General features: G+C 37.5%; 1 protein-coding gene across 1 annotated transcript; it reads right to left on the reverse strand.

Moving 5' to 3' along the window:
• Positions 1 to 10717: 10717 nt before the first annotated feature.
• On the reverse strand, positions 10718 to 12208 carry LOC121778883. The gene is made up of 3 exons (XM_042176274.1): positions 11690 to 12208; positions 11180 to 11543; positions 10718 to 10839 (listed from the first exon to the last, which is right to left on the reverse strand). Exons 1-3 carry the CDS (start codon positions 12206 to 12208, stop codon positions 10718 to 10720), a joined length of 1005 nt encoding a protein of 334 aa, XP_042032208.1.
• Positions 12209 to 13799: the final 1591 nt, after the last annotated feature.

Here is a 13799-nt window from a genome sequence, read left to right on the forward strand (position 1 = left end):
CGTCGGATGCGATTAGTTAGTTAGCTTAAATGACAGCCGTTGGATTTGTTTTGGTTGTTAGATTAGTGTTAGTCAAATAGAGTGCATAACCGAGCTGTGCAAGCAGAGTGAGAGAGAAAGATTTTTCATCCAATCAGTTTGTAATCTTCCACAGAAATTGAATAAAAGATTCCTCATCGTTTTCTCATTGAGTTCTTGGTTTTCCTTCGTTAAACTCATTTCAATCAATTGTGTGTGTTGTCGATCTTGCTATTCGTTCTATTGTTGATCTTGACTGTGTTCGAGATTTGATCGCGTTACATCAGAGTTCACAAATTGGCGCCGTCTGTGGGAACGGAAGAAGACGACACATTCGACAATGTCTACTGCGAAATTTGATGTTGAGCGTTTTACTGGCGAAAATGATTTTGGCCTTTGGAGATTGAAGATGAGAGCTGTTTTGATGCAGCAAGGGGTCTGGGATTATGTGAAATCCAAGACGGATAAGAAGGGAACGCAGGAGGCTGATGCGGCGAAAGCACAAGAAATGGAATACAAGGCTTATAGCTCCATCGTCTTGTGCCTGAGTGACAGGGTACTCAGGGAAGTCCAAAAGGAGGATGATGCCGCAGGGGTGTGGGAGAAATTGGAAAAGATTTATATGGAGAAGTCAATTTCGAACAGATTACACCTTAAGCAAAGGCTGTTCAATTTCAGATTCTCTGACTCCAAGAATCTTGGGGGTCAACTTGAAGAATTCAGAAAGTGTATAGACGATCTTGAAAGTGTGGATGATGCCATGAAGGATGAGGACAAGGCTTTGATGTTATTGAATGCTCTGCCTCCAAGCTTTGAGCAGTTTAAGGACTCAATACTACTGGGGAGAGATTCGAAGGTAACTTTGGAAGAGGTATTCTCTGCTTTAAAATTGAAGGGAACGCAGAAAAGGGATTTAATTGTGGACTACATTATTTTAAATTCATGAGTGTCTCTTGTATGTGAGACTGATACCGACGGGTAGGAGTATATTTTTGCTGATGTTGTTTTGGTTAGTTGATGAGTCTGAGTTCTTAATTTTCGAGTTGATTGTGGAACGAGTTGGAGATATGTGGTTTTCTTTCTAAGAAAAGTTAAAAGAATGAATTGAGCACACACATATGATGCATGCATTGCTTTAAATTAATTTGTGTTGCAAAGTCTAATTTCGCATATCATGTTTTTCAAAAAAGGGTGAACTAGTGCACGTTGGTTGCGGTTGGAATAGGAAGTGATTGAGGGGTTAAGCTTTGGAGGTGTGCTTTCTTTTTAAATAAGGACTATGTCCTAAATACTTTTATGTGAAAGGAGGTGGAAAGTGTTTGTCTTGCCATGTTTTGTATTTGAATGAACCTATCTGAAGTGGCTTTTGCCATGTATGGTTACTCGAATTCGGGTCTGACTAGGGAGTGAGTCCCTACTCAGGCTAGTGTACACCCCGTAGATCGTGCGCTATCTCTTTGAGTTGGCCGGTCTAGTGGCTTGGAATGTGGCCACATTACTTGTCATGTATGTTCAGATATGGTATGGTGATGTTGATGATGTTGAGGTTGACGATGATGATGTTGGTGAGATGTTTTAGTGACTCGGGCCCTTTCAAAGTTAAAACCCCGAGGTCACTCGTTAATGGCACGATAAATATTTTTATTGAAAATGTTTTCGGCATGAGTCCACTGAGTGCATCAAGTACTCAGCCCTGCATGTGTTTTCCCTATGTGCAGGTTGAGCGGTGCCGAGCGCGGTGGGTGTTGAGCATGAAAGTGAAGAAAATACTAAATAAAATTTTTTGAATATATTATGTCTTCATACATAATAGTATTCTACTCTCGAATGCTTCCGCTAAATATTGTTTCTTTCGAGTTCGTGTATTGTTGAGATATTTCATTTGGAGTTGTCAATTGTTGAGAAGATACTCTGATTTTATTCGAGCTATTCCCATTTGTTTCGAGCCATGGTTGAGTTGTGTTGTTTCCCCCTTTCTTCCCCGCTTCTTTAATCCTCCCCTAGTCGCGATCAACCTTGTTTTATATCATTAGAAAATGCGGGCGTGACAAAATGGTATCAGAGCAATTTTTCCTTCCGCTCTGGACCCGTGAGTCTTTTTCAGTCTTAGTCTAGAATTGATTCGCTATACTAAAATAAGGTTAAATTTGGAAGGCTCAGCATCCAGCTTCGCCACGCTTAACCAAGAAAGAGGTAATATATTTTTTTTATGTGAAAATTTTTATGAGAAAGTTTTGGAGAAAGGAAGACGAGAAAACTTTTGAGAAAGAAAGAGGAGAAAATTTTTATAAGAATGAGGAAGTAGAATCTTTCTGTGAGGGATTGATTTCGAGTTGAGAAGAGTATTTGCTGATGTTGAGAAAAGAATGAGTTTTGATGAGGGACGATGGATTATTTGTTTTTACATGAAAGATGAAAGTTGATGTTCAAGTATGTTTTGAGTTTTGAGTCAAAACTTGTACTTCAAAGTTGAAAGTGAGATGTTGAAATTTTTGAGAAAAGTGTGAGTTTTGAAGAAAATGTTAGTTTCGAAAGTAGATGTGAAATGTGAAAGCGTTGTGTTTTGGGAAGCGAAATGTTGTGTATTATACTTGTTATTTGAATTATGAATGACTTTAAGTGTGATATTTGTTGATCTATGATGTGGTGAAATGTGGTGTGAACTTAGAGTGCCTAAGACTATGCTAGATGGACATGCGCGAACCATAGTTGTAAGTTGACAAGTAATCTATCACTTTCCCGAGTGACGAAAACAAAATTGCTCCCAACGCGAATTGAACCTTAGACCTCCACGAACGAGAATATGAAAGTTTGGGGTGAACCCCTAATTTGTCAAGGCACGACGAGGCATGGAGATCGAGAGTGCGAATGGAGGCCGGTGGACCATGAAACTTTTTCTTGGAATTGCGTGAAACTCTGGAGCAAACTAGGTGCGAACCATTTTATCTCTAGTTGGATAATTACTATTTCCTATAGTTTTCCCTAAACGATAAGATCAAAAAGAATACGAGGACAATTTCAAGAAGAGGAAGATCACGTAGACGAAATGATTTCAAACACGAAAGAGGGTGCAAGACAAGAAGATTGGTTAGATGATGTGTCCATGCAACGACGAGAGATCGTAATCACAATTTAAATTAGTATAGTATCTTGCGTGATTTCCTAAAAGTAGCAACACGATGGAGACGGCCTTTATTGGAGGCAGAGAAGCACACAGATGATTAAAATGTTTTAAGAGAATGATTGTTATAATATGCAAGAATATTTTGAAAATATGGCTTTTGACTGACTACAATTTCTTTGTTGTAATGACGTGATGAATATCAACTTGGTAACCACGGTTTCTTAGAACGATGTTACCATGTTCGGCCTCAAAAAGACAAGCGAGGGAGTGTGACATTCGTAGCTAGAATGAATGATTTTAATCAACAGTACTTACTTGGATTTTGAGAAATTTTTTTTGGAACCTTTTAATTAACGGTGAGCCATTGTCTATTTAAGACCTTGTTCGACTCACAATTCGCAAGTAATGCCCATTATTTCTTTTCCTATATCGAGTCATGACTCACTTTCAGTTCTTGGAAATTTGTGCTTGCCTTTGTAACTTTGGACATCTTGATTAGTAGTCTTCTTTGATTCATCTTTCGTAAGGACAATATTTTGAACTTATGAGCTTTCGTCATTGAACTCCATTCCTAAAGTTGTTTGCAGTTTTGACCTTCAGTATGATCACATCTCCCATACATGTTTCTTCAAAGGATGGAATATTCTTCTTGGAACTTTTGTACACCTTTTTATTTCTTAACTATGCATGCGGCAAGTTCTTTCTTGTAGAAGTGAAATTCTTTTTAGCTCAGTTTCACTACATATATTGTTTCATGCAATGCTTTTTCGAACCATGATCAGTGCTACTTCATGACATTTGTCTATGCTTCTAAACCCTCCCACGATTGATCATCTCATGTCATGACATGTTTGAGCCATCATTCATTGATGCCGGAATTTGGCAAATTTGATTTGACAATTGAACTATCTTATTTGGCAGCTTACAATGGAAATCGAGATATAATTCAGTTTCATCCTATTTCATGTTCTTTCAAGCTCTTACAAGAAGTAAAGTCTCAAGCTTTATGAGTTTATCTGAAACCTTATTTCCCAGAATGAACATGATAAGTTCAATGGAACTTAGACCTTGCTTTATTTTTTTGAAACCAATTTTTTCAAGTTGGCGATGAGATCTAAAAGAGTCGAGCTAGAAATGTTGTTCTTGTTTTCTTGATTAAAATCTGCAGCCTTTCTGATTAAGACACTTTCAGCAGTGTTGCTACAATTTTGAAATCAGTTCATATCCAAGTAAGACTGCTTGATCAATTTTCGAGTCCTTGATAATAGACTTGAAGGAAAGGATGAGGTTGAGCTTTTCGAATGCACACGGGGAATAAGTTTCTATAATCAGACATGCGTAAAAGTGATACACCAACTAGAGGCATCGATATAACCAAGAACACGAGGTGTTAATTTTTCAGCTTTTACGTACCGCTTATAGCAAGCTGCTAATGGATCGAACATTATGCTATACATCTAGATATTAGATCTTGAGAAACAAATTGTGGTGAAAATGCTTTTACGACCAATAACCTCTTAGTGCTATACGAAATATCTATATAAGTGGTTGATTGATACGAGATTAACGAATGAGAGACGAAGTATTTACGAACAGTGGTATACAATAACATTATAGAGAAAATTTTGATAACTACCGTAAGAGAAAGGAAATGGAGCCCTACGATCGAGAGCAATATAGCCCGTAATCATATTTTGAATTATGAAAAATAAAAAAATTGAGGCTATCATAGATTGGATTGTGCAAGAGCTGATAATTAAATTCGTTGAAACCGTGAAAGTGATGTATGTGGAAACATCGTGAATACTTGGAAGTCGTTTGAGAATTGGATGACAAAAAGAATTTAGGAGATGATACTATTTCAGCTATAGTTATTAATTTTTAAGCGATACGAGGAAGCTGCTTGGAAATTAGATTACAAGTTAATGGAGAAATATTTTTATTCGAAGGATATAAACAAATTTCGGGACGAAATTCTTGTTAAGATGGGTAGATTGTAATATCCCGACTTTTTCTATCTTTTTAGTTGACCAATTTTGAGAAGCCAAAATATTAAATAATTATTCTATCTCCTGCCGTCAAATTTTAGTCAAATAAATTTCTCCCAATCCCATTACTATACGGTTTCCTCCATATCTCCTTCTCTTCTTAAGAATCTCCAACCAAATACTCTCTTAACTCTATTTATACATCTCCTCCCACAATCTCAGCAAACCGCCGTTCCTGCAGCTATTCTTCCCTTCATTGAAGGTAATTTCTTCTTCTCCCTTTGAGTTTGAAAATCTGCATATTGTTCGATTCCATAATCAAAATTCTCGAAATCAGAGTGTGGAGGAGAAACCCAGAGGGTTGTGATCTTTTTCAATAAGTTCCCTTCTGCAAGTTCTGCTTCTTCCGTGAAGGTAAATCCACTATTTTTTTTCCACTATTTTTTTTTTCTGAATCCTCTGCGTCCCATTTCATGATTTAGTTTCACATAATCACACACGGGAATAAATCCCTTTTGAAATTCTCGAAACTGTTGAATGATGGATTCATGTGAAAGCCTCGATCTTTAACACTATTAGAAGCTGCCCTTTTGTTTTCCCTTCAATTCAATTCTTGGAAAATATTTCTGCCTACCCACTAATAATTGGAATCTGACAATCAGAAATTTAATAAAAGTTTAGATTTGGGAAAAGGGGAGAGCGAGAGCTTACCGGTTGTGAGAAACGGCACTGCCGACGGAGGAGCTGGGTAGCGACTGGATTGAAGTGTGATGGCGACGATGGTGCTGAGACAGTGACAGCGGCAGTGGGCTGCTTGTGAGGCGGCGCCGAAAACAGAGAGAGAGAAAGTGTAGTACAGTAGGGTCCAAATCCTGCAATTTACAGAGGGAACCATGGTGGGAGCCGAGATTTGTGTTTCTGTGAAAGGAGAATTAGAGGGAGAGAAGGAATAGTATTGAATCTTGTGGAATTAGAGAAGAATTTGAGGGAGCTGCTTCTGATTTTAGGAGTGAAAATTTGAGATAGAGAGAGAGAAAGTTGCTGTTTTTGAAAGGAAAAGGGAGAGAGATACGTTGATCATGGCTGGGAGGATATTAAGTTGCAGATTCTTATTCTTTAAGTTTGGATAATTGAAATTATGTGTTGATTTGGAAATATAATAATATGTGTGTATACATGTGTTGTGAAAGGAGAATATACGTGTGGTGGTAGGGAGTCTTTTTCTTCAGTTTAAGTGTTGGGTTTTTTTTAAATACTTTTGTTGGGCCATGATTTTCCATGGTCTATGGGCTAATTGGAGTTTAATTGAGAAAAGGGATTTAATTCTGGACTACATTATTTTAAATTCATGAGTGTCTCTTGTATGTGAGACTGATACCGACGGGTAGGAGTATATTTTTGCTGATGTTGTTTTGGTTAGTTGATGAGTCTGAGTTCTTAATTTTCGAGTTGATTGTGGAACGAGTTGGAGATATGTGGTTTTCTTTCTAAGAAAAGTTAAAAGAATGAACTGAGCACACACATATGATGCATACATTGCTTTAAATTAATTTATGTTGCAAAGTCTAATTTCGCATATCATGTTTTTCAAAAAAGGGTGAACTAGTGCACGTTGGTTGCGGTTGGAATAGGAAGTGATTGAGGGGTTAAGCTTTTGAGGTGGACTTTCTTTTTAAATAAGGACTATGTCCTAAATACTTTTATGTGAAAGGAGGTGGAAAGTGTTTGTCTTGCCATGTTTTGTATTTGAATGAACCTATCTGAAGTGGCTTTTGCCATGTATGGTTACTCGAATTCGGGTCTGACTAGGGAGTGAGTCCCTACTCAGGCTAGTGTACACCCCGTAGATCGTGCGCTATCTCTTTGAGTTGGCCGGTCTAGTGGCTTGGAATGTGGCCACATTACTTGTCATGTATGTTCAGATATGGTATGGTGATGTTGATGATGTTGAGGTTGACGATGATGATGTTGGTGAGATGTTTTAGTGACTCGTGCCCTTTCAAAGTTAAAACCCCGAGGTCACTCGTTAATGGCATGAAAAATAATTTTATCGAAAATGTTTTCTGCATGAGTCCACTGAGTGCATCAAATACTCAGCCCTGCATGTGTTTTCCCTATGTACAGGTTGAGCGGTGACGAGCGTGATGGGTGTTGAGCATGAAAGTGAAGAAGATAATATATACAATTTTCTGAATATATTATGTTTTCATACATAATAGTATTCTACTCTCGAATGCTTCCGCTAAATATTGTTTCTTTCGAGTTCGTGTATTGTTGAGATATTTCATTTGGAGTTGTCAATTGTTGAGAAGATACTCTGATTTTATCCGAGCTATTCCCATTTGTTTCGAGCCATGGTCGAGTTGTGTTGTTTCCCTCTTTCTTCCCCGCTTCTTTAATCCTCCCCTAGTTGCGATCAACCGTGTTTTTTATCCTTAGAAAATGCGGGCGTGACAATATCCATGGAGAATGAAGATTAGAGGGGAAAAACATATCTTTGTTGCTTAGAAAGATGAAATTTTGAAAATATGTGTTCCTCCTTGAATTCTTGAGCAAAACCCACAAATTAAACGGTGAAATTCTTCTAAAACACAAGCACAAGTGATGGGTGGAGTGAAATGTCATAAAAATGGGCTGTCGGGCCTGGCCTGTTTTACGTGATACGGTTCGGGTGCCATTGTTCACGAATTGTGAATTGGTAATTTTGGTTCAAAATCGTTAACAATCGGAAAAACAATATTAATACGTCTCATACAAACACAGACATGATAACAGTACAATTTAATTCGTGTTGACACGATTCAATACCGACAAAATGCAGATTAACATTATGAAAGCATGAACATATCATGAATGTTAGACATAAGAAACCCGAACACCACACCATAAATTCGATACAAATACAACCAAATAATAATACAAAACACAAATGTAGACTACCGAGATTATAGACTACATCCCAAAATATATATGCTAGCTAGTGTCTGGTCTACACGATAAGGCCAAATCCGAACACTACAAACAATGAAACCTTAGATATGACCACAACTCGTATAAACACGAACTCACAAATGTAGACTAATGTTATAAACTAGAACGACAACACATTCTTGATCCCTAAACCCTCGAATTATAAAAGGCTAGGAGTGAAAATCATGGCGAAGGTACACTTTTTAGATGCATCCTTAAACATATCAACCTTTATAGTAGTTCTTGTCTTGTTGGAGTAGTAGATGAGCTGGTTGTTGTTTAGCAACATCAAAATGCCACCATCTTTGAAATTTTTGATAGGAAAAACATAAAGAATTTTAGTCTTATCAAAACCAAAACGAGTAGTACTCAATTTGTACTCTATGGTCCAAGATTCCTCGACTTGGTATTCCTTCATCAACCAGATGACAATTTCATCGTCCCATGTGTATGAATAACAGAGACAGTCCCTCAAAGTATCCAACTTCCCATTTAGATGGCCACGTCCATATATAGGAGGACGAGGAGTAGAGAAGATGCTAAACCATTCCGTTTCAACATCAAAACCACAAATCCACATTTTTTGCTTCGGATCACGTAAGGTCCAATGAGGGTTGCCTTTTAATGTAGATTGTGCCGTAATAGAAGGGAGATTGAAACCAGAAGGAGCGCCATCTTCAAGGTACCTCCACATTCTTGATCCGAGGGTGTATACATGATGGGATCCGGAGAAAGTATTGATACAGACCACTGCCCGCTTATTTTACTCAAACCAAATCCAAAACTCAAATAACAAGTGTATGCCTAAGGCAAGTCGAGGTAGACATATTTACGAGTGATCGGATTGCATATGTGAAAACAACATGTAGGATTTGAGTATGTGGTTACAAAAACCAATAGAAGAAGCGATCCATTAGCAGCGACACCTGCTATTGATGATCCGTGATATATTTTGGAATCGGTGAGCCGATTGAAGTGAAGGTCATGGCTCTCCAGATCGGCTTCTTCTTCGTCTTCAATTTCGAAAATAATGCAATGTGACAACCAATTATTCGACGTCACGCGAGCTAGGGCGGGTGGGGTTTTGATTTCGAAATCGTTGGACTCAAGCAGATTGAGCCATGGTTTGCAAACGCACTTGCTGACTGCAGCGCTTCGAAGAGGGAGACGTGAGAGGATGTTAGTGGTGATTTCTGATGGTAGATTTGTGAAGAAATCTTGCTCCATTAATGGAGACAGAGTTTCTGATGTTCAAACACGCTGAAGTAAAAGAAAATAAGGTAACAAACAGACTTCTTGTTATTTTTCTTCTATATTTTCCATTTATTTTTCTTTTACATTTTCTATTTTATGGTGAAACATGTTTTTTTTTTGAAACATTGTTATTTACAGCATTCTGTATTGTAGATTTATATTGTAATATGAAATAGGATATTCTATATATTCACTTCTAGTCAAATTGAAAATGTTGTTTATTTTAAAAAAAATAAATATCAATATAACTTATCTAGTCAAAATTGAAATTGATGACTACCATAAAATGATGATTATATTATGAACATATAATAATAGGCATTAAATTGGATAATGATTTTTCGTATTTTAATCAAGGAATGAGATTATATTTTAGTTATGCACTAAGGACTAAGGGTGTGGTGCATCCACAAATAATTTTCGTGCCCAAATTCATGAATATTAAGCACATTATTGTCCATTAATGGAGTAGTACTTACTACATGCATAAGGAAATCTAAAAAATGAAGATAATATTTTTGTGGAGAATCAGTGGAATGTACGAAGCAAAACTCCACTCGTATATTCTATATAGTCTTAAATCTAGAACATCACTAAGTAAGTTCAACATAACATGCAAATAAATGTTAAGCAAACAACAATACTGTAAAATATACTACATTGAAGCTCAACCTTGTTATCCTTGTGGTGCCACATTTCTTCTATGGCTTCTCATTTTTATCTTGTAAAATCCATAGAGCCAATCCAACAACCATTTAGGTCTTCCATACCCAAGAATCAGATAACCAACAATCGCACTGATTACGAATCCACATCCATATCCGGAAACAACAGCCTGCCAAAAGAATCCCTCTAGAATACTCCCTTTATCGCACTCAAGATATCCACATTCTTGAGTAGCACATGATTTTGGGAGGAATTGTCATGGAGAATAGCGAGAGAGAAAAAAGTAGTTGAATATTTTAATGAGAGCGATTTATTTCCAAATATAGAAAGTGAACATTTTGACCGGGACAAACTAAAAAGGAAAGATGAACATCTTGAATGAGATAGAGACATTACTTGCTTATTTGATCACTTCATGAGGGGTCAAGAATCCGTGGTCGAGATTTGATGATCTGTGGTCGAGATTGAATCCAGTTTACGCTTTACGTGTAAATACATATATTGATTAATTATGTGATTATATGCCCGCAGGGGCGTAGCGCAGTTGGCAACGGAGGGGATCTTGATGCAATTAATTATGTGATTATATGAATGAATTGCGTATGTTATTATAACAAATATACATGTTTAGATGTATGTCAAACAATCATATTGAATAGATCTTCCGCTGTAAACCCCCACAGCAACGACAACAATGCTATAAACACACCACCACCACCACCATCAGTGCCAGCACCGCCATTGCTGCCTGATGCCACTTCCACTCGATGCTTGACCCGATGAAACCAGCAAGGACCCTCCAGGGGCTATATATTGACGCTATTGTGAGTGCCCATAATTTTTAATTTCGCATTAAAACCCGTGTTATTTCAAAAGTTCATGTTTGTTAGGAGTATGTTGTAAATAATGAGTTATATACTAGCTAGGCCTGCCATATAGTGATTGCTGGGCCGACACAATAAGGCCAAGCCAGAAAACCACACAATATATAATCCTTGAACACGAACACAACCAAATAACGATAAAACACAAATGTAGACTAACATTATGATTTAGAATGAGATCACATTCTCGAATTCGAAACTCTTTAATGAGAAAAGGCTAGGAGTGAAAATCATGGCATTAAAGAAATACCATGCATTTGCACCACTAAACATACCTACGTGTTGAATAGTTTTTGTCTTGTTGGAGTAGAAGATGAACCGATCTCCGTTCAACAGCATCAAAATGTCGCCATCTTTGAAAACTTTAATAGGATAAACAAAATTTTCAACCTGAGGATCAAATTCAAAACCAATAGTATTCAACTTGTACTCTATGGTCCAAGATTCCTCAACTCGGTATTCTTTCATCAACCAGATGATGATTTCATTGTCCTGTATGTAACAAATACATAGACAGTCCCTAAAAACAGTCAATTCAAAATAAAACTCCTCATCTCCATCTGCAAGAAGAGCTAGAGCTAGAGCTGGAGGAGGAGAGAAGATGCTAAAACATTCTGTTTCGACATCGAAACCACACAGCTGAAAGGAGGGTTGAACAATATGAAATCAGTAACAATACAATGAAGGTTTCCATTATATTCAACGTGTCCATAAATACATAATATGAAACCGTAAGCAGGGCCGGGTTCAACGCGCCTCCATATTCCTGTTCCGATGGTGTATACCTGAAAATAGTCGTATTCAGAGGGGGTCCGACATAAACAGACCACCTTATATTGCCCACTTATTTTGCTCACACAAAAAGCAACCATATAATCAAATAAGGTGCATTGCTTAGGACAGCAGAGCACGATATATTCACGAGTGAGAGGATTGCATATGTGAAGAGTTTCGGGATCATCGATATATGAGTGTAGAAGAAGCAAGCCATCAGCAGCGGTAAATCTCATTGTGCGGCTGCTTCTGTGAGGGATATCGAAATCTGTGAGCGGAATGTAGTGAAGATCGTGGCTCTCTAGATCGACTTCGTCTTTGTCTTCGATTTCGATAATTGTGCAACGAGAAGCGTTCCCCTTCAAGCAAACAAGGGCGGGTGGGGGTTTTATTTTGAAATAGTCGGAATCGAGCAGATTGAGCCATGATTTGCAAACGCATTTGCTGATTGCAACGCTTCGGAATGGGAGGCGTGAGAGGATGTTGGAGGTTAATTCTGATGGCAGAATTTGGAAGAAATCACGCCCCATTGATGGAGAACTCAAACACACGTAGAAGAGGTTTATTCTGTGAGTAAAAAATTAGGGTTTCAATTGCTTTATTTTTTTGTAACGAACTACTTTGCCCTAAATAAATTGCAAAAACATAAAAGATAACTAAATTAAAAATCTAAAATTGAAGACGCAAAACATAAAATTAAAATAAAAAAGCTAAACATAATAGAGTGTGATTTTATAGATTGATATCTTTCCTTTTAGTGTACGGAAAAGAGATGTCCATTATCTTTTTAAATTATTTTATATTTGTAGATTTGCTGGGGCCAACGCAACAGTAGCAGCTGGACCCCGGCTGCCGGCGAGGCTGCGTGACGACGATGATGGACTCACAGTTGGAATGCGACCTGCGGTGAAGCCTCGATCCAGCGCCGGAGAGAAGAAGAGAGAGAAATTCCAATTTGGGGAAGAAGGAAGGGGAGGATAGAGATGGGAGAGAAGAAGATAGAAGATAGAGAAAGTTGCAATTTCTTATTATTTTTTATTTTTAAAAATTAATTATGCATTAGTATATTAATTAGGTCAAAATTTCACTAATCAGGCGTTGACTGTCAGTATTTAACAAAACTGTTAAAATATGACCACTTCGACTATGATTTTGATTTTCATATCGTGAATGTTTGTACCAACTTCGTATTTCGGTCATATGTTTAGGATCAAAAATTTTCAACGAAGTTGAGAATTAGAAACAGCATATATAGAAATCAGAAGCAGCTAACATTCTCCATTCCAAAGCTCGCAGTGTGAAGCACTGACTCAACATAGCTAAACATTTCGATCAACGAAATAGTTCTTGTCTTACTTGAATAGTAAAAGAGGGAGAACTCACCCCACGCCATCAAGTATCCATCTTTGAACACTTTGATTGATAGTCACCCTTATTGACCCCACTTTTTCTAATCACGTCTTTTCTCCACGTTTTATCGTCTCCATATTCCTTCATTAGCCAGATAACAATCTCGTCTGCGGATGAGCTATCACGTCTATAAGAAGCCCTCCTCCTTGATGCGGAGGAGGAGCTGAGAATACGCGAAACATCTCTATTTCAAGATCAAAGCAAGATATCACGGCTTGTCATCTAAATCAAGCACAAGCCAGTGAAGATTTCCATTCAGAAATGCCTCGATGGAACGACAGCTGTAAATGAAACGCCCCTTGTCAGTCTCCTTAACAACGCATCCCACAAATCCAATCCTCCTATTCCAGAAGACTTAATAAATATTTGGTCTGATTTTTAAAATGTTGGATGAAATACCAAAACTTAAAAACACTCTAGTATCTGTAAATTTGGCTTCAGACAATTGCTTCGTTAGTTGCTTATCTTCCATCATTCACAAAGTGTCTGCTACTAGATCTGCATGAAATCTATATAAAAATTGCTCTCTTTTTATAGGCATCATGTCATGGCGGGTGAAATACGTCTATAATTGTAGCAAAAATGAGTCTATTCCCATATATAGACAATAAGACAATGCCCCATAATATATATACTCCACTAGCTAGACAAGATATAAACACAGTATCAAAAGGTCAAATCCGAACACCACACGATAATAAACATTCAATA

The sequence above is a fragment of the Salvia splendens genome, chromosome 19 (genome assembly GCF_004379255.2).
Source record: "Salvia splendens isolate huo1 chromosome 19, SspV2, whole genome shotgun sequence".
Taxonomy (NCBI): domain Eukaryota; kingdom Viridiplantae; phylum Streptophyta; class Magnoliopsida; order Lamiales; family Lamiaceae; genus Salvia; species Salvia splendens.